General features: G+C 38.5%; 3 protein-coding genes across 4 annotated transcripts in view; all 3 read right to left on the reverse strand.

The window, feature by feature from the left end:
- Positions 1-6,241: 6,241 nt before the first annotated feature.
- Positions 6,242-11,166, reverse strand: edn1 (endothelin 1). Its single transcript, XM_006635857.3, has 5 exons — positions 10,683-11,166; positions 9,964-10,111; positions 9,397-9,552; positions 8,687-8,794; positions 6,242-7,852 (listed from the first exon to the last, which is right to left on the reverse strand). Exons 1-5 carry the CDS (start codon positions 10,741-10,743, stop codon positions 7,723-7,725), a joined length of 603 nt encoding a protein of 200 aa, XP_006635920.2. The 5' UTR covers positions 10,744-11,166; the 3' UTR covers positions 6,242-7,722.
- A 1,435-nt stretch (positions 11,167-12,601) lies between these two features.
- LOC107078639 (uncharacterized) lies at positions 12,602-18,452 on the reverse strand. Its single transcript, XM_015357620.2, has 5 exons — positions 18,000-18,452; positions 16,931-17,077; positions 16,248-16,325; positions 14,362-14,475; positions 12,602-13,466 (listed from the first exon to the last, which is right to left on the reverse strand). Exons 1-5 carry the CDS (start codon positions 18,354-18,356, stop codon positions 13,260-13,262), a joined length of 903 nt encoding a protein of 300 aa, XP_015213106.2. The 5' UTR covers positions 18,357-18,452; the 3' UTR covers positions 12,602-13,259.
- Positions 18,453-21,076: 2,624 nt separating this feature from the next.
- Positions 21,077-27,416, reverse strand: part of hivep1 (HIVEP zinc finger 1) — an 82,054-nt gene continuing 75,714 nt past the window's right edge. Inside the window, exons 8-9 of one of the 2 annotated variants that reach the window (XM_015357700.2) lie at positions 24,470-24,951; positions 21,077-22,866 (exon numbers count right to left, since the gene is read on the reverse strand). In XM_015357700.2, the coding sequence (XP_015213186.2) occupies positions 21,667-22,866; positions 24,470-24,951 (1,682 nt within the window). In that variant the 3' untranslated portion in view covers positions 21,077-21,666. Of the gene's footprint in view, positions 22,867-24,451; positions 24,952-27,416 lie in introns of both variants that reach the window. The other variant, XM_015357699.2, reaches the window with a different exon arrangement.

Here is a 27,416-nt window from a genome sequence, read left to right on the forward strand (position 1 = left end):
TATGCAGTTCAATTACAGTAATCTTTCCTTGATTGAACTTTTTTTCCCTAACCTCTGAAAATTAATATAATAATATATTTCAAGATCGCATTCTAAGGATTTATAAGTTATGCATGGCTTTGATCAGCATTAGCAAGAGGTCAAAATGATATTTTTAAAAAGTCTATAGTAAGAATAGTCTCAGCATTTTGATCATACAGATAAAAAAAGACTTTCCAAAGAGAGTCCATATTCACAAAGCCTTTATTCTAATATGTACAGTATGTTATTACTTGGTATTACTTGGTTTTAAGGAGAAAAGAATGCTGCATCACTGTAAGTAAATAGCTGAGTTCTATACAGGGAATTTTAGAATGCTGAATTTTTATCTAAACGTAAAAAATGTGACAAAATAAAAAGTAAATTCTTTGGTTTAACCTGAGTGGGGGGAAAATAGGTTTATGTTTCTTTCTCTTATCAATCATTACTTTGTATATTGCCAAATGTAAAGTGATAGAGTTAAGGTTTGGAATTAACATGTATGAGATAGCTTATAACACAGTTCCCTGTAAAACCCCTTCCTTATTTACATGCAAAAGCAGTATTGACTTTAGAGCATTGTACACCCAGGCTGAAGACTTGAAAAGAAGCCCTAATCTACACCTGCCTAGCAATAGAAACAAACACAGCTTAGACAGGAAGCAGAGCAAACAGAACTAAAGTACTTGGGTCACTACAGTATGTCTGCGTGAACTTCTTTTTTAATTCTGAAGTTTCCAACACTGTCATGAGAAGAGGGCATATGCAAAAATTATATGGGCTACTCTTTGAATCTTTTTTACTTCTTTGGTGCTAATCACATCTGCTGAAGTTTTTTTTAAAAATAATAAAGTCCTGTACTTGTACTGTATGTACAGCCTTGCTGTCAGTAACTATCAATAGAACTGGATTAAAACAAGTACGGTAGCTCCTTATTAGTGTTTAGGTACATGAACCCCTAAAAGGCAGATGACAACTGTTAGCTTTTAATGATAGATAAATCACTTCAATTTAAATGTCTTCAGGAGGCAGTAGCTCAAAGAAATCGTACCACTTTTAAAAAGTAGCCCTGGGGGAAAATGAAATTTAAATCAGGGAAGACAGGTAGATTAAAATTACCACTGCATCTTTCTATTTTGTAATTCAGGAACAAAATGAAAGGTCTGTGACTAATACTTTAAAGGCCTATGAATATCTTTAAAAAGTTTTAAGCCTATTATCGTGTTACCCATTTGAACTAAAAAAGGAAGCAATTTAATTAAGCAGCATGAATTTGTTCCCTTGACTACAGTACAGTAAGTCACTTAATTCGTCGAGACTGATGCATTTTTTAGTAAAAAAATATTATTTTCTAAAGACAGCTTCACTGTTTTCAAGGTTGTAAGCTAGTGCATTGCACAACACAATACAGTTCCTACATACAGCTCCTGAGAATTCTTAATTTGCAGATGCTTAAGATGCCTACAATTACACTGTCACGGTCAACCCTAGCCAGCTCTAATGTGAATGTGAGGTTTTCTCTGCCCTTAACATGGTTTAAATTCTTTCTTGGATCATAAATACACCTGGATGACATCACAAAGAAAATACTTTTGAGCTTGTCAGGCGTGGTACTTAACATTTCATTATCTCAGCAATCAAAACATTTAAATTCTTGTCCTGCTGCTAATAAAAGAGGCAATTGTCCCATGAAAAAGAAAAGTTGCGCTGAACCTTTGTAACTCTGGCTGTGGTTTACTCTCTCACCTTGCAAAGAAAACTGTCTGTCAGGCATTTTCTACTGGCACTTTCCCACTACAAGTACAAGCTTGTTTCTGATGGACGTTTGCAACTCAGATTAGAGCCAAATTCGACTTTAAATACATATACCATAAGATATGAAATGGGTTGCTTGATTTCTCACCTTTTGTGAGTGGTAATTGATGGAATAAAGCGTATTCTAGGAGATCCATGCCTCCTCATGCCTGTTGTGGGTCAAAATACAGATGAAGCAAGAAAGTGTGATTCTTTGTCATGGTCTGAAATACGTTAAAGGTGAAGTAGTTGTCATTTGTTTTGCACACACATGGCATTATCATGGTACGTATGTCACCAGAACATACAGTATAACAACCTTATCTGATGTTGTGAATGCACCAGGAACTAACATAAGTGAAGACTTGTAACCACAGTATAAAGAGTATTTTATTTATGATATCAGAGTCATTTCTGATTATTGATTTATTTTGTTTTTCACCATATAGCCTTAGAATAGTTTTTCTGTTCTATGGTTGCCACTAGAAAAGGTAACTGATTCTTCAAAAGCTACAGTAAGTGATCCAAGGTTCACGTTGAGCTTTTTCTTGAAAGCAGCTTGAGCTTTAACAACATGATTGCAGTTTTTTTTCATACTCCCACAACCCTTTGTGCAAGTACCTCCTGTTTTCAATTTTAAAATCACTTCCACTTGACTTTGTGTTTCGTTGTTAATTTCGAAGACGTTCATAAGATTTAAATCAGTTCCCGTGTGCTCTGTGATGGACTGGCACCCCATCCAGGGTATATCCCTCCCTGTGCCCATGGTTGATTATAATAATAATAATAATAATAATAATTGCTTACACTAGCGCTTTTCTGGATAGTTTACAGGGATAGTCTCTAGCCCTCAAATGACTGAATTGGATGAAGCAGTAAGGAAATGAATGGATGAATCTGTTCCCTTTTAGGCTTTTCTTTTCAAGATAAGAAGGATTCAATTCTTTTAGCCTGTCAATGTAGGACTTCCCTTTGAACCTAGGGATGTACTGTACCTGGATGATTTTTCTTCTGAACAGATTCTAGAGGAGCAATATCTTTCTTGTATTTTGCTATACACAGTATTCTCAATTACTGTAGGTCCAATGAGGACACCTCTAACTGTTTCATCATTGGTTGAAAGACTGTAAGTCAGCAATGAGATAAATTATGTCAGTATCATATCCTTTGCAATCTTGCTGAATGGTGTGAAAAAATAATACGGTACATACTGTGTGTGCTCCAATATAGGTGATATGACTAAGTCCTCCTAGCACGTAATGCTTCATTTTTTAGACATTTACACTGTCTGGTCACTCTAAAATACTAGACCCAGTATTGGATGATCCATCCATCCATTTTCTAACTGCTTTATCCAATACAGGTCATGGGGGAGCTGGAGCCTATCCCAGCATGCAGTATAGGATGATAGTAAAGACAAATCTTTACACACATTCCGACTGCCACTGCATGCTTCAGTTAAAGCCTACATAGTTATCATTAAGCCCCAGCAGAGTGGGCCATAATCTTGGAGCCCTGCCCAGCAATTTTCTCATCTCATCCAGTTCTCTGCACATCTGCTCTCTGCTTTGCAAATCAATTAGCATGACATCATCTTGTTGCAATGGCTCACAGACTCATGCAGATGACCAACACAGTCATCAGTGTATAGCCTGTAGAAAAAGCCAGTATTTCAAAATAAAGCCTAAGTTTCAGGTAAGCCGAAAGCCAGTTTGGGGGGGGCGAGAAAAGCATACTGTACTGTATTTCTCTTCTCAACTAACAAGGACATTAGCATCCTGGAACCCATGGTGACTCCACTGTACTTATCATAGAAAATGTTATTCAAAGAAAATGGATTTGAGGAGAGAACCAGCTCAGTGTAGGTTTGGGGGTCCAGCACTGCCCTGTGTTTTTGAAAACTGTGAGGCTGTTTTCTTGGGCAGGGACAGTGTAGAGGGGTGTGATGTCCATGGTTAAGGAGACACACTTCAGACCTTGCAACCGAAAGCTGAAAGCATGGATAGTATTCTTAATATACAGGAAGGAAGACCCTCTTCAAGGTCACATTAAACTGTCAAGGTAGGGTTATGAATAGTTAAGCAGTTGCAGGTCTTGAGAAAATCAAAAGTAAAATGCCTGTAAAAGTTCAACAATAAGAATGTTAGTTTCAGTAGGTAATTATTATTTGTCAATACAAAGAAGGATTATAGACTCAACTCCCACATGTTGGTAGTCAGTGGGTGGATCCTTTGAAAGAGTATAGTACACAGAAGTGTTACTTCACTGTGTTCAGCAATTAACTGGTTTTTCTGCCACACAACATCAGCTAGCCCCTCATGTGCAGCTTTGAACTGCCTTGACTCCTCTTTGGGTGAGTATGATAGGCCTCCCCCTAAGCAGGTGGCTCATTTTCCAAAACCATGATCGACAGCAAAAAAAAAAAACTAATATCATGCAACTGAGACTTTATTCAATCAAATCTTCTCACCCATTCTCTCCAAACAAAGACTTGCTCTAAATCAGCCCAACACCGGTTACTACCATGATTCTCTTCATATACCAAATTGTCCAAATCGTACCAAAGTGAACCTCCTATAACACTCTGGCTCTTATCCCTCCACCAGTTCACTAAATAAACAGGCAACACTCTTCATGTGATCCTGTATACAAGCAATAGAGGCTTCAATAGCTGCTATCCTCACCTTAGCTGCCTCATTCCCACAGTGAGATGGACCCGTGTTTCCTGAGGACAGAAATTAATTTGGGTGCTTGGTTATTGGCTTGGTAAATGACTTAGTCTACCTGATGGTCCACCAGCTCTGTTTGGCATTAATTTTGTTTATGATGTCAATAACCAGGCTGTACTCGACTGTTGCCGAAGGAGTCTTATTTCAGAAGTGTGCTGTGAGATGAATCCTGCCGTATAAAAGGGTTAGATCAGTCTGGCCCTCTGGGGGGATTCCAGTGTTTTAGGAACTGTCACAAAGATGAAGCCCTACTGAGAAAGGATCTCTTGTCCTTTGATCTCTTGTTCTTTGGTTTAGTCCTTAGCATTGACAGAATTTGATGAAAGCAGGTCCCACTGCAAATATATTTAAGTTTAAGAAACACGTTGGCTAAGTACAAGTATATTTCAAGCGAAACTTTCAAGCAGTTGTTGACAGAATATTTCGAAAGACAATATTAGTGGTGTATTACACAGACAATATTAGTGGTATAAATATAACAACTATTTTTCTAAACCTTAGCCCACTGTGTGTCATACTGTAAGTTAAAAGCAAACCCATACTTAGTTGTAAGAGGGCCCCTTTTGTACACTGTCAGTTTGGGTAAAGAAAGGTATATCTCATATCAGAACAGGTCATCCTGGTTACTACAGCAACAAATGAGGATCTCCTGACTTCCTACCTGTCCATTATGGGGTAAAAAGCTGGGGAAAAGTACTGTACCTCATTCAAGTTACAAAAGCACTGTCAGCAACAGGGACCTAAATCCACAACCTGAAGTTACCAACCCAACAGCTTAACCACTATGCTATAACACTATGCCAAACATGAATGTGGATGAGCAAATTTACAAAATATTTCTCTTTCTTTAAAGCTTTTAGCTGGAATCATTTGTAAGGGATCTCAGGACAAAGAAATTAAAGTGATTTTACAGTGCAAGGGTGGTTTAGCATGTTTGACAGCTCACCTCTTATATTTTATTTCTAATCAGGTGGAACAGTTTATCATTTCAGAGTGTCATTTGTTCCATAAAGCAATTGTATAATTTTGCAAATGTTTTCTCAAATTATTCCTACTGCAACCTTCCAGAACAGGAGTTTGACATTCCTAACTTTATTGTCTAAATTATTAAATAAACCAGTTAAAATAGTGAGTTTGTTAGAAGTCTTTGAACTGGATTTCGATTCTCCCTGTTATAGAGTAAAGTGGGACATTGATGGGGGAACTTTGTTACTTTAGATCTTTCTGAACATGTGCCATTTTAATGCCCTTGATCTCAACAACAGATCAAGCTGGCAGCAGGATAAAAGAGTCATGAAGTTAGCTGTATTTATTTCACATGTAGTTACTCATCCATATAATTTTCAAAGTACACATTGCTCTTTTTGCTTATTGGTTTATTTTCAGAAGATTACATTTCAAACAGGAGTTTAACCAGGACTAGTGTAGTTTTCAATTTAACTGAGGGCTGCTCGACACAAAATGAGACTTAGAAGGATTTAAAGATGACAGGCAGAAATTAGATGTTTGTGATCTTAATTTGTCTCCTAAAGTCTGCACAAATTACAATTAATAATATATATTTTAAAAATACCAAAAACTTTAATGAGCGATATTAAAAGGGAAAGAACTCCAATTAAAAAAGATGAAGTGATATGTTGCGAGTGTTTTGGAATGTTGATCATTTAAACCTCACCCTGTTATTATATATTGGATAGAACTATTTATTTCTCGTAGTTATCGGGACTAACTGCTACAGATTCAGTCAGGAATTTACTTCTTTTCTAAAAGGCTCTCACCTAAACTAAATCAGTTTAAGCTGTGGGGACATTTTCAAAACACTTATGACAAGACCAGAACAGGCTGTTCATTAGAAGTGAGTAATTTCGTTTATTTCAAGCGTTTTGTAGCAATCGGCAAAGAGTGGGACTTAAACACTGCTCCTTTCTGCATTGTGTCATTATGCCAATTTGTAATACACAAAGAAAGCAATTTCATTTCTTTTTCAGCTCCCTAGCTAAGCACCAGAGCTTCAATGAGGCCTCAATGAGGTCTCTTCATGCCCAACGTAAGACAGAATTGTTTTTATAGCTAATATTGACCAGTCCAAAGACGGGAAAAACAACATATTTTTGCCAACAACAGGCACACACACAAAGGTCATAACATGCCTAGTCTTGCATGCTGTTTTAAGTGCAGACTGAAAGACCAGAAAAAGGACAGAGTTTTGTAAAAAATATTTATTTCCTAAGCAGTCTGCCTTTTCATGGCACTGGCAATTTATCACAACCTTTCACAGAAATTAAGTACAGTAGACATAGACCAATGTGGCCTGTATGGATTGCATATTTAACATGAGTAAACAGTGCTAAGGGCCATATTCAATACTGATAAAAGTCTAGGGACACCCGCTCTTTTAAATAGTCATACAATATATTTAAACATCACCGTTATGTTGGGAGGTGATGGTAAATTGTCTAGTTTTATTGGAAGGCCATTCTGAAAGGCACATATTGGATATAGACCTTTTTTCAGTCTGCAAAAAGGCAAACAATGGAAACTTTCCAGCTGGAATGTGCTGATAACACTTTGAAGACTGCAATGTAAACAGTTACTGTGAACTTGAGATGTTTTCCACAGAATGTGAAATTCCATTGTGGTCCACGAGATTATCACAGAGACAGCAGACGGTAAAATGTCCAAACCTATTACCAGTAATAAATGCAGGGTGTGGAAAGACTTGCAAAGCAGAGTCCGAGGTAACTACTGTGACAAGTCCTTTGTAGGGATGTAGATAGAGGTAGATTTGTTTTCTCATCAGAAATGTCAACTAAGTCTTCATCTCCTTTGGTTGTATTTCTTGAATCGTATAATCTCTACATTTTGCTAAAACAGCACATGTTTTGAGGGCTCTTCCAGTGAAAACATTGTAGCTCTGCATGTCAGTTGCAACAGTGTCTTTTTTGTGCAGACACTCTCAAAGATGCAGAGGTGATTTTGTAGTAAGGGGAAATTCGCTTGTCCAGCTCACAGCGACTCTGGAGGACTTCAGACTCCCAACTCATCCACGGCAAAGTTCTCTGCCAAGTGGAATTCACAATCCGGTGCTTCTGGTCCATTTAGGAGCTGCACCAGCAACACAAGCTTTTCCAGCAAAGCAAAATTAGACTCTTCCTTGTCAACTTGCTCACGTGGCTCTGTTCTATGATGCTGACATAAGGCTCTCCCACAGCTTTGACTTGTGGTTTCGTCTCTCCTCCTTCTTTTTAAGAAGATGCTTGGCTCTGAGCTTCACATTAGCAAGCAAGGCCCTTGCTTTACCAAATCTTCCCCTGGAAAGATAACAGTGAAAGGATTATATGATTTAAGTGGAAAAAACTTTCCATTCTAAAGGACATTCTAAATATGGAAAACAACCTGCTGCTTCATCCATCTCTACATATGAAATTCTGGCATTGATTTACAAAATAACCCTGTTACTTCCATCCTCTTCAAACTGACATTTAAAGACTTTGAAGATTTTAGAGTTAATGCATATTAGAATAAATAAAGGATCAATAAAGCAGTTAAATAAAGCATCAACCACTCTGACCGAAGCAGACAAAAGAAAAAATATTAAAGCTTTTTTATGTTTGGGTCAGATGAAAGTAGAGCATAAATATGTTAAAGAAACCTTTAGTCAATCCTTCAACAAACAAGAAATATTTTTTAAAAAGGCATTAACTATTTAAGATACTATCCACATTAAGACTTAAACCATGAGACTCTACATCCATCTCCAAACCATGATTTACTAAATAGCTGTTTCAAACTTGCATTGACCTCTTCCCAATTCACTTGCACACTTAGAATCTACTTGAAACTCAATTAGTTAAAAAATGTGGGATGAAAATTAAAGAGTACTGTACATATCGGAATCTATTCGTCTCTTGAAAGAGATCAAAAAACACATTCTGTTGTCTCATTGTTCTTGTCAATGACACAAAAAAGTGATTCTCAATGCATATATTCTATATACTGTATACCTATTTCAGAATGTTATGTGCTGTCACATTTACGGTGCATCTTAGGAGACATCTTACCCTTTTGAAGTTATGATTATGCTACAGTATGCCTTTCTTGGACACGTGTCGATTCGAGAGGTTGTAATCTCTTCTATTTCTTACCTTGTAATTTTTCTCTTGTTTGCTGCCAGATTGTATAAGCACTGCCACCCTGTGCAGTCCTGGGCTTCTGCAGAGACAGCCTGTAGTTTCACGTCTGTGCTTTGCAATCTAGAGATGAAAGTTTGTGTAATGTGAGACGAGAAATCCACAAAAACCTCACAGTGTTCCCAGTGTTGGTTGTATTGATGTTCTTTGAATTGTAGTAGCAATTCAAGTAGCACCTTAGTAACTCCTCTCATACAATTAAATCTCATTCAATACGTAAAACACAATGATTGATGCTTTAAAATCCATATATTGAATATATAGAAAATCTAAGAATTACACATACTGTATAGATTGAAGTAGATTTGTAACGTTTGTTCTAATTTCTTCTAACGTTTTTGAACACGTTCAAAAAGGATTAAAATTGGAACTTTAATTTTCGAGGGGGACAGCTTTTCTTAGCTTTAATTTAAAGGCTGGAAAAGGAGAGCACGTCTACCAGAGAAACAACTTCTGTTTTCTGGCAAATCACTTTGCTTTTAGGTTGTTTAAAAGCTGTTGATGGTGAACCCAGCTGAACAGTACAGAGTCACGATTAATACGAGAAAAAACAATATTCTCCTGTCGTTCGCAAAATAACACTATCAGTGAAAACTGAAATCAGACGTGCAATCTTTATTTAAGCATGAATACCCCCCAGTTCGAATAACAGAAATGTCACTTGCCTCTGTAGATTTTCCGATTGACAGAACGTCGCGCACGTTTTGTCTTCTTTACTGGCACATGTGCACCTTGAGTCTCCATGCGTCAGTCCGTTCGGAAAAGACCTGAGAGCGCGCTTCACTCTCGGAGCGCTTCCTAGCCCGTAGGAAACAGTGCGTCTGCAAAGACGAAGGAGTTACATTAGGTTTCTGGCAGTAAGGTTCTGGAATGCAGATTCCATGTGACCATGGCATGAACTGTAGCAACTTATTTTCCCCTGATGTGCTGTGGGTTGGTTCGTAGCGCAAGAAACACAAGAAGCAAAATGTCCTATGATAGGTTGTTACAGTAGCCTATACTGTATAAAGCGCTTGCTTGTTTAGTAATCGTTTTCTTAAGTTTCACTATCCAACGTTAGGAAATCAAAAAAGCAAGTCAAAATGATGGATTAAATATTCGATCCTACTCGTTATTCTCCTTTCACAGAATGCTTAACTTCACTTCCACCTGCTTTCATATAAGATCGAAATACCTCTGCAGTTATTTATATAATATATAAGTAGAGAGAGATTATTTAGGCAGGTTCTTACTCTGGTGTGTTGATCCAAATAATGTCAAGGTGACAGAAGTAGACGCATTCCTTGTCCAGAAATGTGGAACATGAGCACCTTTTCGTTCTGATGTGCCGCCAAGGTGCGCTCGAGACTGAGGATGTTTCTTGGCTTAAAGACATGGACACTGCAAAGACAACAACAATAAAAGGTTATATTTATACATATACGGGTTACACATAAATAAGTACTGACCGTAGACGAACAAAATACGTTGTTGTTGGGGGTACTGGGACATTTGCTTTTCCTCATAAAAATTACTTGCGATTTGGTTAATTGCGCATTTGTGTCCCAGTATGGAATTTTGTCCAGTTGTCGAATAATGGCCATTTTTGTGTCAAAACGTATTGTATCGTCGCATTGCAGTTTTAAACAAAGTGTGCCCAATACACGAATGAAAATGAGACTGTCAGTTGTCATTGTGGTCCTCCCCAAAAAGCATTTCGAACGGTATATACTCTATATCTGTTATATGCACTTTTGTTTGTTACGGTACTTTAATTTGAATACATGAAGTAAAAAAAAATGCAATTCATCTCATTTAATTTCTGATCACAAATCGCATGTTTGCAATCTTTATTTTCTATAAAGATTAAAGTCCAAGATTAATGGTGTTTAAGAAACAGCGCCTATATACTGTATAGCTATAGACCTGACAGTTGTGAAAAAAGGCATAAACACCTAAGCGTTCAACTTACCTGTCTGAAGAAGTCCAGAATATAATAAAGACATCATTGAGAAAAGTATGTGTAATTCCATTTTTAATATTTATATAGAATAACTTTCCTCCGAATAAGTATTCCTTGCAATAATTGAATGTCGAATACCAGCAAGATGGAATTAAAGATGCTTCTGCACAGCAAGATCAATCTTTCAAAAGCGCGAGTGTATTCCAGTCGGAGTCTTGAGAGAATAATTCTGCTTTTAAGAGCGCTTCTCCTTTTTATACATGTGTATATATACACCCCCCGCGCCGCTGCTTTCCTCCTCCTTCAGACGTGTGTAAACAGCTTTGTCTTGCGTCTCATTAAGAGACAATGCTATTTGTTATTAGTCACCAACAAGCAACGTGCAGGCTGAGATAAGAAAAAAAGTATTTCGAGGACTTCAGAGGGATGGAGACGCCGAGCGGCAGTTTGAGGCGAAGCTCTTGCCAAGATTTCGGTGCTGCGCTTGCACATGCTTAACAGCAGAGGGCGTGCAACTGAAACATCAGCTACCATTTGTTTCGGTAGTTTTGGTCTGCCGAAGCTTGTAAATGACCTTGATGATCATGTCCGACGAGCACAAACAGCTGTAGGGAAATCACTGTATAATATTCAAAGCTGTTTTTTTATTTAATGCCTTTAAGTTACCTGTATTTTATAAATAATACGTGGGCACTCGTCCGTATAATTGAATTCAGAGTTACGATATAGTCTTGTTAAACGGGCTTAGGCGATAAAACGAAGACGTGTTTGATGGAAGGTTCTTAACTCCTGTATAGGTAGACGGACTTGACGCGCAACAAGACAATTGTTCAAAATGTTTTGACTCGTGACAGAAGTTTACAACAGAAGTTTCGAATCTTTCTACACGATTTCTACTCATGATACAAAACAGAAAATATGCTGTGGTCCTGACTGTTCTCATTCGACTGAGGAGTATTTGTCAGTATTCATCAGAGATTTTGTGCTCTGAAAAGACTTGACAGCATCATCGAATTCCCTGTAGGTTTTTTTAGCTAACGAAAAATAGTTTAATAATTGTATCAAAAGAAGAATCTGTTTTGCTTACCAATATATAATTCATTATGAGTTTATTTTTTCAAAACACATCATGTTATGTTTGAAGTGTCGTTATATATGTAAAAATACACTGTGTAGTGAAATACAACGTTTGTAGAAAACCTAACATGTAAACGTTACAAACTAATCCCTTCTACCCAAACGTTACTTTCCAATATTAAAAGAAAGCTATGGGGTGTAAAAGGGGTACATTTTCGCCTTTTCATTTAAATTTTGTACCGTTTCTGATTACTGTATCAATAACTAAAAATGATCCCATTCGCTCTCTGTGCCACTGAATTTTCGACGGAATAATCGGCGACAGTATTATAAATAAATCAATAATGACATTTCAGTCTTTAGCAATAAATGAAGCATAATGATAGTCCGTCGATGAAAAGCTTTACCGCTCTTGATATTTACTATTCCCCTTTAAAAACAAATCTTTTACCTAACACCTATACGTACAGTTATTCATTGCACTTTATCACCACAAGGAGGCGTCATAATCCACATTATACTGGCTAATGGAAGGCCCGACTCAGGGTGGCACTGCCGCACTGAGAATCGGAATCTCACTGAATATTTAATATCAATTAAGAAATCCATGCATTCCGAACTGTTACATTTAAAAAAAAATGTTTTGATGATTTAATATGTGAGGTGAATGTTTTCGTAACCATATTTATTAACCATATTTTCTGCGTCTTTACAATATCATCGCAAAAGGACCAAGGATTTATTTACCATTAACTGAAAGATCTAAATTAGAACTATGCAACAAATGAATTATATCCTTCGACCACAAAAAAGGGAAACAATTATTTGCATTATACCAGAAGCAGGAAAGATCTGAACGAATGACTACGATGTGTATTGTTCAGTGCACTGCTGGACCTTGGTTAATTTAGACATGGCAAGTTTGAAGCAATTTCATTTTTATTAGAGTGAAACAGAGACTGAACGGGTGTTATCACTTATGCAACATTTACAACACCAGGTGTTCTTGGACAGGATCATACAAAAGTATAGTTTCCTTTGCTGCGGAATAAAAAGGTTAAGGAAAGCAGACAGAATGAGCTAATCATTATAAAAGACTACTGTGACTACAGTGAATTCATTTGTCTAAACACTTTAACCCAACAGGCTGTCAAACAAAGGTCAATACCCATTCACTTCAGTCAGAAAGCACTGCAGTTAATTGCTGTTTTATTAGTATCCAGACTGTCTGGTTTCTATAAGTAATACATATCGCAGAATGCGTCGAAAAATATGAGTAATTCAATCAGCCATCGATTTATAAATTATATTGTCTGTGCAGCAATAGTTTCTTTCAATTCGTGAAATGTGGTAGAAACATATAATATTTAACCTTTGCCCTTTTCAATTACATTCACTGTCAAAGAAGCCCTGTAATGCCACAGAACCACAAAAAGGGGTACGTGTTTTTATTATTTTATTGATGAAGTAAAATAGTAAAAGTAATTTGTTTACATATTAAACGGACCTTTAAGATGATAGATGTGCTTGGAGGGGTGACCTCAGGTATTTGACCATGTCTTCAGCCAGCGGTAATCTATACGTCACATCCTCAGGCCCGTGAGCAAGCAGGTGAGTCCGACCGGAGCGCTGGATTCCGGGACCCACAGCGCGGCTCGCTTGCCCTTTGTGAGCGACGATGAACAGCAGTGTGTCCTCAAAGCACAGAGTGTCCTCCTTCAGAGCACAAAACGACCAAAATGTTTTTGATAAGTTTCACTTATTATTATTAAGTTTCACTTTTAGCAGCATCTCTAAAATCAAGTGTACGCGAATGAATTTAAAAATCCGCAAAATTGTTTCTTTGGTGTCTGTTTTTACACTGTTATTGGACATTAAGGACCAACATAATGTTCATATACAGTATGCGTCTACTGCACAGATATCCATGGGTGTTTTTTAGGCAAAATTAAGTGTGTCTTACACCTCTGGAGGTAAAAGTTCCGTACCATCAACTTTAAATTCATAGCAATCTGGATTCGTACTGAATTTCACCCACCCTGACGTGTGCTCAAGTTTCTACAGCCAGGACTCGGTTAGAAACTGTCCATTCGATTATCATGTTCTATACATGTTCTGTACATTCGGTTTCAAGCAGAATAGCTCGTTTTGATGATTTTTCAATGCGACATAAACGTTAGAATGAAATATGCCTGGACGAAATCGTAATTTCCTCCCACCTGCTGATTGCAATTTACATATTGGGTAAATTTTCCCAAGACTACATACAGAAAAGAACTCAAAACCAAATTGTACAGAAAAGTAGGCAAAACACTAAATTTACCAAAATCCAGACTTGCACAGCATCGCACCTACAGTACAGCTTCATCATTAGGTGCAACAGCTGGACATCTTTTGTAACATAAATATATTAGTTTCTGACAAATTGTGGGCAGGTTTTCAGTATTTACTCTTTTAAATCGTCCTGAATCAAAATTTGTTTATGCTGCACTATGGATAGTAGTGAAAAAAAAAAACTGCTGATAGATATATACAAGGAAAGTTTACCGTTTAAGTGATTTGACGCTCAAGAACATGGAATTGTTTGCTGAATTATTTTTTTTTAACTTACAGAGTATTTGAGGCACCCTTCTCTTAGCTCCTGTAGTCCCGTAGTAATATCCTGACCACTTAGACACTGCAGCATGGGCACACACTTCCTTCCCAGCAAAGAAAGCCATTCTTCCTACAATGCGATAATATTGGGAATTAACCCCAAACCAAATTGTCACGACAACCAGGCAGTCAAAGACAAAGCGTAAGCGAGCTAATCAGACCCAGCAGCGGGTGATTATCAACAAACGCCGCCGCACGAGTTAAACCACCTGCGCACACTCATTGCGGTGCGCACTGTTATTTAAACCATCTGCACCTGCTTCCCACTGCTCGGTATTGAGTCTACTCCTTGAGAGCTCTACCTGGCGTTTTTCCCCGTACCTCGTTTATTCCGGTTTTTGGATTCCCCTTCTGCCTTTTCGACTTTGCTCCTCGCCTCTCGACTCGGACTGTCTGCTACCGGTGAACTTCCTGGATTACGACTTGCCTTTCGCCTTTTGACTACGACCTTGCCTCTCGTTCTGGTTTGTTCGCCTGCCTCATCTATCACCCGTGCCTGCGTCTGCACAGGATCCGTGTATCTTCTCACCAGGGATTCCTAACACAAATATTGTCAGTATTAGATCCCATTCAGATAATACTTTTCACCTCAAGCTCTGTATGGCAATACATAATACATACAAATCTAAAAATCATTAAAATGGTCACAGACTAGCTATTTTGACTGTAGCTTAAAGATGTATGGATCCATCCAGCCATTTCTTGATAGAAGCCAGGGTATTAGCTGCAGCAGCACATCTGAATAGCTTGTTCCAGACTCCCACAACCCTTTTTTGTTAAGAAGTGCTTCCCGTTCTCAGTTTTAAATTCACATTCATGTAGTTTCCACTTGTGATCTTAGGATTAAGCTTTCCTCTTGATTTTGTAGTGCACTGGGACTTCAGACATCTTATGTTTTTGTGCTTGAAATGCGCAGCAATTTGGAAAGCTTACCTTAAATCTGTCTAGGCCTTCTAGTCCCATTAAAATAACAGAGAAATAATCAAACTAATATTAAGCAACATACAACAATTCCAAAAGGAGCTGAAACAGGACAAGAGGGAATTCTGATTCACTAATACCACATCTGGCCAAAATCCAAGGAATGACAGGTCAGACGAATAGGCTCTCTGAGTGACAGGCAATGTATGACTTGAGGGACATAAGAAAGACTTCCATCACCTTCCCTTACCAGAACCAGCTCAAGATCTCAATCCAGTTGAGAACTAGTAAAATCAATTGAAGTTCAAGTCCTTACATCATCATCTGAAGGTCATTCTTCTATAAAGGTGGGATGGGCTGCAAATATTTCAAAACCTTGTAGGACATATGCATGTGCTTTTACAGCTGTCCCTGAAGCTCACAGGAGCCTAACATATCAGTAGTTAAGCCTTCCAGATATTTTAACTTTCCTGTAATGGGAAATGCCCAATGTCCTGAAAACTGATTCCCCCATAATGGAATGATGGTCAGATTGCACGTTCCATAATGACGTTTGAAAGACAAATCTCACTTGTAAACAGAAAGATAAGAGAATAGTGGGGAAAGTATTTTGTCTTTTGAGTAATTGGTGTATTAGTTCGTACCAAAAATAATATCCTACTGTTTTCCCACTGTGATTTGGCAGTTTTAACACCTTAGGTTCACCGAAGGTTCTTCTCTATTTCTGTTAATAACCTGAGTTTTCAGTTTTAAGTTTCTTTTGTCTTCTGCGTGTACTGCAGCAGCCAACGCTCAGTGGGATAATAGGACTGTCTGTATGAAGGTGCTTATAAGAGAGCAATGTGGCTCAATGAAGAGCTCTCATTACCTTGATTAAAGTTATGAATAATGGCATTGCACAGCCTTGTGTGTCTTACTTACCTTTCTCATTTTTACTGGAACAGATTCTAGTTCCCACTCCAGCTCGGCTTCAACTAACCTCAGACTCTCAAAGATTTTCTGATGGAAAATGGACATAGTGAGTTGGAAACAGGAAATACCAGAGCCAGTGCGCACCTGTTTATGCCTTTTGTGGTTGCCATGTCTGTGGTGGACTTTAGCAAGGCTGAATGAATTGCTTTTAAATCATACTATAAAAATATTATTACAATATTCTATGCTATTCCATACTACTATTGTAACATGAAATCACAGTAGTCTATAGTATTGCACACTACTACTGTTGTACAATAATATAACGATTTTTAAAAAGACAAACGTTGAATTTAAACACAAAGTTACAGGTACTGTACATCGTAGGCTATTCTGAATACTAAAATATTTTTTGTTTCCGAAAGGAAAATAAACAGAATAAACATTCTGTGCACTGCCTTCTGCTGTTCTGTGCCTGCAAGCCATCACAGCACATTTGTTGATACCGAACAAAATGTAAGTGTATATGAAATACAATATTTAACTACACACAAATTAAAGCTGAGGGTTATAAAACAACATGAAATGCTTCTGGTAAAAAAGTACACATCTGTTGGCAGAATTAGGAGAAACCTGCCAGTCTTGAGTTTTGGCCCTGTGGCTCACAGTTTCGAGGATAGATGCTTAATTACCTCAAAGGGATAATCCTGTTCTCCCATCTTGTCTTTGGCTTTCCTGAAGAAAGGAAGCGTTGTCACCGGTGCAGGACGGTGAATCAGGAGAGCTGCACCAGACTTACTCAGTAAACTGAAGACTTTTTTGAACATCTGCGATGGGCTCTGTTCTCAATTGAGAAGGATTTGATATCACTTAATCTTCCCGTGCCAAAAGGTAAGAAAATACATTTGTACATGGAGACAAAAAAAGACACGGAAATTGGTGGCCCCAGTAGTCCTCAGATGTTTAGTTGAATGCCACAATATAATCACCAGTTTGCAAATCATCTCCAAGTATCAACTTTGTGTAATTTTAACATGAGTCACTTTAAACAAACTAACACAAGCAAGTAACGAACGAATGCTCTTGTTGTGGTATCCAGACATACAGTACATTAGCTAAAACAGGAGTTGTGGTGTACAGAATTGTCCTAGATTTGCTACTTAAAAGACATTGGCAAATAAAAACAGAAGTTTCTAAATTTAAATGATTAGAAGAATGTTTGGAACAATGTCATTCTATAAAGTTTTATATACTGTAAATTAGAGCAACATCTAAAGCTTTTTGCCAATTGGAAGTTCCATAGAAAAATCAATAGCAGCAGGATCAATCTGGGAGGTGTAAACTAGGTGGTAGAATACGCAGAATCTCCTAGTGTTCACATGGGTTTTTCCCTAGTGCCCTGGGCTTCCTCCCGTCGTGCAAAAAACAAACTGGCTAAGTTAATGTCTAACATCCTCAGCATGTGATAATGGCTAACTTTTCCTTGTTTGTGTGCATGTGCCCTAAACACACTGGATTTAACTGGCAGCCCAGCCTTGATATAGTCCTGCCTTCTGCCCTGTGTCTACTGCTGACACAATTGGCTGTCGATGATGATATTGGACACAATCTTAAGAAATATGAGACTGAAAGAAGCTGCAGAATATAGCATTATTCAATACCATTCAGAAAACCCGATTAAGTGAAACTGAAGTGGATTTGGTAGGTGCTAAGTAATGAATAATGAGCTTTTTTATTATTGCTGTTGCTATAAATACATACCTCTAAATACGGTAAGGCATTGACAAGCAAAGCCTTGTCAAAACTGCCTTTCTTTAGGTGTTGTAACCCTTCGATGTCACTGTTAATCTCTTTGGGATCAGCAGTCTCTCCCCACAACACTGGATGTAAAAGTACCAAAGTCTTCTCCAGGGCTGGAATCAGGTGTTCCCCATCTTCTCCCATGTAGAGCAATTTATGATGCGGATCCAAATCCAAATATTTCCATATCAGCTTGACTAAGCTCTCTTGATAGTGACTTCCAAACACATGACAGTAAGCAGTGTGCCCTTCACTCCTTACTGAAGTTGACTGAAAGCCACTGCACATTAAACATTCACTCATCTTTTGTCTTAACATACTGTTTTTTTTTGTTATAACGTTTTAAGAAGGCATTTGAATATGATATGACAATGAAGGAAAAAAAGAAACGTAAACACTATCCGTGTAACCTGCTGCCCTGGAATCAGCTTTGTGAACATGGTTCCCAAGCAACAAGGTTTCCACACACAAATTCACCACAGGTACAAGTCTCCTCTAGGCGTCACTCAAGTCACATCGTATCTGAAATTATAGTTCTTTTTAAAGCCACTCTTTCTTCAGGATTAGACATTAATACTGCTGTGCTTTGCTAGAAAACTGACGGCTCAATACTGTGGCACATATAAAGAGTGCAGGGGAGGAGGATGAGTAGGACAATAGACAGGAGAAGACAAAGATATAACTACTTGTTAAAAACAAGCTGATATACTTGCACCCTTACCCACTGGACTTTCACCCTGGTCTGGTTCCCATTATCCTGTGTGTAATTTTAATACTGACCTTTGCTGCTAGCTAGGCAAGCAGCTACTGTACATCTCCCCTCAATTATTAACTGTTGGCAGATGGGTTGAAGTTTTCATTATGTACGGTAGAATGTCATACTTAATATAAAGCATGAGCTGTGTGGGCCTACATATGAATTTGATGAAAATGCATCCCCTTTTAAATTGTATTGAATGCCATCAGTGCCTAGACCACCCACATCCGGCATATGTTTTGTCTCAAATAAAAATAATCCTTAAGGAAAAATCTGTCAGTGTTCATACTGTGGGTTTCTTACTCACTTACTGTACTTCCTTTGTCTGTCCTCTTTTTCACTGTCCATTATGCAATAGCCTTTTTTGTGTTGGATGTTATTAAAAAAACAAGTAATAGTCTGATAAAAGTTTCCAGAAAAAACTTCTCACTAATGACTGGGAGAAAATTTCCAGGACAAATACATTAGTGTGTCTCCTGAACTTATTAGTGTAGTGTTTCACTATGAAACACCAGTGGGGTAGGTCTCCAGTTCTTACCATTCTCTCATTGTGGTTTTAAACACTACAAAAAACTTGAACATACAGTAGAGTGTAATGAAGTATAAAATAAAGCCTATTAGGAAAACATTCAACCAATAAGGAAAGAGCTAATAGAAAAAAATAGAATAAACTAGTTATTGAAGTTAACTTGAGCTTTGTGAGCATCTGATGATCACAAGGCTCCAGATTCACTGAATGGGATTTTAACACTGCCCTTAAATTGAGAGATTTAAAGGTATTAATGTGTGAATTCAGCATTAATCCTTAATTACTATGCATTATGGGCACCGCTAGACTGAAAATGTGTGACACAGGTTCTCTAGTACCAGGAATGGGGATTCCTGTTTGAAAGCAATATAGTAGGAATTAGCTAATGAAAGCAAGGGAAAAAAACATCCCAATGTGCAACATTTAAAAGATGAGGTTCAATTTAATGCAAACATCTACTGTAAAAATGGCCTTTTCCTGTAGCAACATATTTAAAGTCTCAATTTAAGTACGCTGTGATATTTACAACCACAAACGGTATCACTACTGTACGTTTCTAGACAAGTGGTCAAATGATTGGACTGCTCCAGGAAGTGAGAGAAAAACTTTTCCAGAGACTTTACCTCTGAAATTCGGGCATTAGGCATCTCAAACAGGACATTACTAGAGGCCTAATCAAAAAGTTCATCTCCAGTCTGGAACTGAATGCACATGGGCAAAGGAACTAAAAACTTTTAGAACCACTAAATGAGATGAATCTATTAACTTAGAGTAGCAGTACATTTTCACAGGACTCTTTTTGGAGTATTATTTAACAGCTGGTGCACTCTGCTACAACTTTGCATTGTCAACAAATGTGGGCTTCTGATGAGAGTACTGATGATGTACTGAAATATTAAGGAAACTACAGTATGTGGAAATTAATTTAGGAGGCACATCTTCATCCAAAGAGTTGTAGGAGTATGGAACAACCTTTCTTATTAAGGAATCTACATTCCCTTGACATGGGTACTGTATACTGTAAAAGGATGTTTTTTTTCAATTGAAAAAAAATCTTCCTGTTGCGGTCAAATACTAAATAATGTGATGAGACAAATTTAAGACATAGTATACTTAATATTCTGATATTTGGTGTTAACTGAGAACTATACATCTCCTCCTCACTTGTGAGGAATAAACCACGGAGACAGGAGAAAGGAGGAAGATGGGATGGAGGGAGGAGTGTGAAAAAAGATGTGTACATAGAGGGCTCAGCAGTCAAAATATTTATACATAAGAGAGCGGAAGTGCAAGATTACAATTTGACTTTTTCTCCAGTCTTTTGTTACAGAAGAGTTCTTCCTTTAACATCTCTGATGGAGCATAAACTCACCATATAAAAGTTATTAATCTCATTAATGCTCATTAATCACAAAAAGGTTTTTATATTTTCTTTTGGGGGGGGGACCTTCAAGTCTCTATCATTTCTATCTGATAAGTAAAAGTAAAAATATTTACTTATTGACATAGTTACTTAATATAATTATGTATACTATTACTTACAATAGTAACTACTATTGTTACTTATTGACATCTTAAATATCTCACCCTAAAACTACATACACAATTACTAGTTTTCTACAGATGTGATATCTAATGAAGGTAATGTTTCTGATACTGAAGTTAAATGAGAGTATTGTCTTAGACTGCTGTAAGTTTGTGTTCACATGCGATAGTACTTCAAATACAATAAAAGACATAGCGATCACTGACCTCTGTAAACAAAGTTTTACTGATACAGTTCATCAGATACCGAAATGTGAAGCTACCGTCTTACACAAGGAAAAACATAGACATATGTTTCATGGCCAGTAGATGGATTACAATAAATAGTTTGAACTACAACATCTGTACACAGAAACATTTGCCCCATAGCCATAGAAATGTACAATATCAGTGCAACATATATATATATATTTTATTATTCAGAAATTTATGACAGACATAACACTTTTGAAAATAAAAGTTTTTTTGTTTTATGTTTTTTCTAAATAAACACAAGCAACTACTGGATTTGTAATCTCTGTATTATATACAGGTTCTTAAACAAGAAACTCCAAAAGGCACAATTGTCTATACAACATGTACAAAAAACAAAAAAAAATGGCTGGAGCCGACAAGAAAAATAAAAAGAAACAAGGTAAAGATTGGTCATTATTTATGATTGCACGTATAATATGAAATGTCAGAAAATGTGCTTTGAGGAAAGAGGTGTTTGCAGAATTGCAAACCTTTTAAGTGTTTTCAGTTTTACAAAGTGACAAGCATTACAAAAAATAAAATGAAGAACTCTCGTGAAGCGATCAGGTCGCTATTACAAGTCTGTCCTCGTCATCGCTAGAGACGTCATTGTACTCCACTGTGATCTGACGTCTTGGGGCCCCTGGGCATCCTTGAGGCCTTGCTTCACAGGAGCCTCCTGGAGAAGCCTCTTGCTTTGAGACTTCTTCCTCACTGCCCTTTACAAAGTGCTCAATGGCAGAGCCTCTGGTGCTTTGAAGTGGTGCTGTTTCTGGGCCAGCCTTGGGTCGTGACGCCACTTCTTCGTCACACTTTGCGCTCTCTGCAGTGCTTCTGGAGCCCGACGGCAGTTCTGGCCTGTTTGAGGGTGTGATTTCTAAATCCCTTAGCTGAATACTCGTGGATGTTTGTGGGGTTAATGCCCGACCGGCAGTGTTGATGTCGACATCCCCAGGAGGGATTATGGATCCTTGAGTAAGCGTAGCATCACAGGGTTTAGAATTGACATTGGAAGTTTCTTCCCCACCTTGGCTTTCAGCTGCAATCGGACTGACCGATGGAATGAGAGTGGGCAATGCTATGTTCAGGATCTGCAGCCCAGGGATGTGTGCTTGTGGGCTCGGGCAGTTCTGGCTTGGTGGGTTGGCGGCCAGCACTTGCAAGCCTAATGCGTTCAGAGTGAGGCTCTGAGGATGCACCTGGGGGGCGATGTTGGAGTTTGCCAGGCCCACAATGTTGAGCGTCTCTAGGCCCAGAGCCGGAAGGGGCTGGAGAGTCTGAGTGCTGAGGGTTTGCAGCCCTGTAACACTGACCTGTCCGATGGGAATGCAAGGCAGCACGTTGTTCACTTGTTCGGTCATAGCCAAGGGGTTGCCAGCGCACGGCGCTCCTTCAGGGGATTTCTCTCCATGGGGGCTGGCTGTGCGGTGAATGACGCTCACAGCAGGGATGGTGAGCTGCACTGGCCCGGCCTGGATCGGCACAAAGGTGGAGTAGGCCGCCAGCCCAGCGGGCACCAGCTGGATGCCCCCCACAGGGATCATGCTGTAGGGGGTTCTGGTGGGCTGCTGGGAGTGCAGGGGCAGATGGCTGAACAAGTGTGTTGGTGCTGCTGCAGGATCTATCTGACTCTGAGGGAGGAACTGGGGCTGCAGTGGCGGCGCCGTGTAGACAGACGCAGGCACTAAATTGGTCTGAGTGCTGCGATCAACCGGCAGCCCAGCTTCACTCTGCTGACAGGACTGGCCCCCTGGCAAGTGAACCTGAAAAGAATGATCAGAACACAGAGAAAGACATTAGGTTCAACTAGAACAATGCTAAGGGAGGGATTCCTAATAAAAGCAAAAATACCAAATTGCAAAAATGTATGCATAGACTCAAGCTATTCTCTGCATATGAAGAAAAAAAAAGAACAAAACATGTACTTGAAAGCACAGCTTTACTGAAATTCTATTTAAAATGACCTATTTAACAATTATGGAAACTGTAACAACAACCAAAGTACAGTGTTGAAGTTTACCTTCACCTAAAATTCCTTAAATCATTTAAGTATTCAATTAAAGCTGGAAGGCATAGTCTCTTGTTGATGTAAAAGATAAAAACAAATGAATAAGGTTCAGTATGGAACTTTTTCCCACAGTGGGAATCATTGTCCTTCTAACAAACAGGTCTGCAATGGGAAACCTTTTCATAACAGTCATGAAGTGTAGTCCAGTGAAAATGTTTCAGTTGCTGTTTTTTTAAATGGGGGGTTCCTTGAAGGTTAATGTTAATTCAATGGAAAGGGCTGAGCGTCCTTTCGGATTACGGTTTTTCCCACAAAAGCAGATGGATGACAGCTTCAGACTAGACTGGAACATGCCATGATGAAGGATGCCAAACAAAGCAAAAGCTGCAGATGGAGGAAGAGTAGCTAATGGCTTCTGGTACTTTGGCCAGGCAGACTACGCACTGGTGCAAGAGGAGAAGACATGGCGTGATGTGCCAGAGCACCTGGCTTTAGCACAATCCAAATATTTAACATACAAAATATTATTAACTGCAAGTACATAGCATATGTTCTTAATGTGGTTAATTCTTAAACTTTCAGTTTCATTTTATGATTCTCCTTATAAATATTTATTTTTCTATAATTGGAGCTCAAATTCATGAATCCTCCCATTATATGATTTTGTTTAGCTTGGTCAAAGAATTACTCATTAAAATTAGGTTAAATTAAGATAAAGAAAATACTAAAAATCACTTACTGCTTTTTTACCCCATCTTTCACAATAACTACAGTACATGTTTGGCCAGTGCTTCCCTTTCAGGAACTTGACCTATTCTACAAATCCATGCTTTACCATAATCTCAGACTAAAACAAAAGGCAGTGTATAAAATGTTTTTAGAGCTAGTGTAGCCTTTCAACATGCTATTTAATTTGCTCCACTCTTTGCCACATAAGGCATAAAAATAAACTTCCAAATACTTTTTTGCTTCAACAATGAGTTTAGTTCTGTTAAACTTGTATTTCTAGTGTTTGACGTTTTTTTTATAATATGCATATAAAGAAGATGCAAAAACCTCTTGTAAGATGTGTCCTTACATTCTATTTTTTTGTTTTTTCTGGAAACCTAAAGAGCCACATACTGTATAAGTAACAACACAACTACCCCTGCGCAGCCTCATTTTTGCTTGAGCTTGTATTAATCGCAAATATAAGGGACTTGATTAAAGTTGAAACTGGCGGATTGCCTGATTTTTTACCTCGGTGTTCATTTCTTTTAAGTGCCAGCAATCTCAAAAGACCCGCATTTGTCACTATGTCAGTTCATGAGTCAAAAACACAACAGAAACAAAACGGCAACCTTTGACGGCTCTGAGACCTTGTTTGAGGCCGAGGGACTGAGAGGATCGTCCTGCTCCGGGTAATCGATTGACATCTGTCGGCAGGGGGACTTGGGGCTCAGCATCGCCACTGCGTCTGACTCTGTCTCTGTGCCAGGGCTCCTGTGTGTGGAGCTGGCCTGTACTTCTTTAGTGGACAGAGGGAAGGCATCTCCTGAGATACTCATTTGTGCCAGCAAGGCGCTTGGGAGGGTCTCCAGAAGAGCGGTGTCCAGCCTGGCCAGGCTCCTCGTCACCCTCTGCTGCTCGTCCGCACTGGCGCTGCTTGGAAACTCGCTGTGGCTACTGCCTGCTGGGTGATGCTGAGGGCTGGCAGTGACTGACGGGGTGGCAGACAGCACCGACTCTGCTTGGCTGTCTTCCTCATCCTCTTCCTCGTTGTCATTATCGTCATCGTCCGCGCCATCCGAGTCCTCCACGTCTGAGCCTGGGCGTTCGTATCCCAGTCTCCCTTTATCTCCTGCGGGGTACAGTGACAACAGGGTCATATCGTGATGTTTTAAATAAGTAATTGGAGTTATATAGCGCTTTTTATCCCAAAAGATCCCAAAGCATTGTGCTTGCTGGAGGAGACCCATTTTATCCACCACTTAAGCATAGCACCATCTGGGTGACACACAGCCATCTTTCTGTATCAACACTCCACTGCACAGCAGATCAGGTGGAGAAGTGAGAATGTGCTAAAAAACACAAGCTGAATTAAAGGGGAGCTCTGAGGAATCCAGACGGTAGAAGAACAGTATGGAATTTACCCAGGACACTAGGACTAACAGCCCTACACTTTTGAACAGTGCTATGTTATCTTTAATGACTAAGTAGTCAGACCTCGGGCTAATGTATTATCTGAAGGACAGCACCTACGACAGCACAGTGTCCCTGGAGAAATCCTACCTCCTACTGGTCCACCAACACCAGTGAAAGATCCTGACCAGGCCCAGCCTTGCTGAGCTTCTGAGATCTGACCAAATCGGGTTATGAGGTGGTAACACCACTAGTAGCCCCTATTAAGTGAGAGTTCATGTGAACTTTTATATTTACACATACACACAGGTATGTGTGCGTTTCTGTATATATATATTTTACCGGTCTAGTGAAATACATCGTCAAACACATCTGGCTATAAAAAACCACCACAGTGTGTCCCTAAAACACAGAACATATAGTCAGTACATGGTTTAGCTCTCTCTAGTGTCCACTGTTTCAATATTAAATTATCAGAAATCCTTACTCTCAACAACAGTCTCAATGTGCTTTGTAATAATAGGCAGACCCTTTACATTTCTAAGTGCTAATATAAAATTCTTCAATTCACCCAAGCCGATCCTCTGAAATGATAGAGATAAAAATGTATTGCTTTATGCACTCACTGTCATTTTTCCTAAATATTAGGAAAAATATTATTACTCTTTATAAGCATGAATTAAAATATTTTCATAAGTCTTAAATCCCAGAGCTTCGACACAAACAATCCTTCACATCAGTAATATCACTGCTGTCCTAGACTACATGCAGTTTTTTGTAATTCATCTGAAATGCTGCTTGGATATTTTGACTGAACTTCTAAAGTAATGCCCTTTTTTGTCATATTGACCAACTCAACTGGACGCAACAGAACCTGTTTTTATTAAAGATTTGTTCCAAAAGTGTGTGATCACATGTGGGAAGGATCATCCATTAGTAAAAGTTCTTATCCATTCACAGTGTTTTAAACTCCAGTCAGACAGAAATACTGTATGTCTGCAGATGAATCTTAATTCACCTACAGTAGGTGGCTTGTTCACAACATATACCTTCTCATATCAGAATTGGTGTGCATCTCTTTGATCCTGTGTTACACATGCACTACAACAGATGGAAGTTAATGAAAAGCATTAATAAGATTTTTTCAGATTTAGAGTACATCATTTAGATTTAAATTTAAATCTACACAAATATCTTACACTGAAGAAAAGAAGCATGTTACCAGGGATATTAGGGCTGCTAATATACATCAACACATCAACTGTGAGTTTGCCAGGCCAGTAAAAAAAGCACTGTCAATGCATCACATACTGTAGGTGACAATTTTGCCAGGGAACCAGAAAACAATGAATGAAATTTCTAATGCCCTTAAAGTAATAAGTAATGACTAGCGGTACATTTCTCACAGCATGAACAGTACAGTTGACCACAGGCAGGAGGAAACAAGCTGTACAAAGTGCTAATAATGAGATACAAGGCATTTGTCAAAGCACTCAGTGCATAGCAGTTTATGCCTGGCAATCTTACTACCTGAGAAAAAAAATCTTTAGTTATTAAGTTTTCACCAGGGCACCACATGGCTGTAAGCTGTACTACAATCCACACAGAACACAATTCCAATAGCTTATTTATTACTTTCTCCTAACAGTTCCACATTCCTTCCCGTGTCCTTAATACTGTAAAGACACTCTTCCCCCTCATGGGTTGAAAAGAGTGATCTGCATACAATACTGCACTTACATGGCCATGGCACACAACATGTTTTCTGCAGACATTATTCTGAAACACTGGGTTCATGCCAATCAGTTTTAGGATTCACCAAATAAATGAAGGGCTACATCAATCTACAGGGGCTAGTCATCTTAAATATAAAATATTTCATATTTTAACAATGCAATTCCAATGTTGCCCTTTGTGCTTCTATGTTAGTGATCCATTCAGGATCATTCATTTCATTCATTCCTTAAGGACACATTTCCACAGAAATTCCATAACTGCTGCAGAAAATAATTCCTGATTTACAGGCAGAGAGTACTCTCAACCAACAGAGAGAAGACACGATATATACTAATTTATTACCCACATTTTCAAACACTTTCTAGAAAGACCAAAATAGGAACCTATTAATGTTCGAAACTGTTTTGCTAAGTCCCCAATTCCTCCTCCTCAACAAAAGACTCTCAA

Source organism: Lepisosteus oculatus, chromosome 10 (genome assembly GCF_040954835.1).
Source record: "Lepisosteus oculatus isolate fLepOcu1 chromosome 10, fLepOcu1.hap2, whole genome shotgun sequence".
In the NCBI taxonomy this organism is placed as follows: Eukaryota; Metazoa; Chordata; class Actinopteri; order Semionotiformes; family Lepisosteidae; genus Lepisosteus; species Lepisosteus oculatus.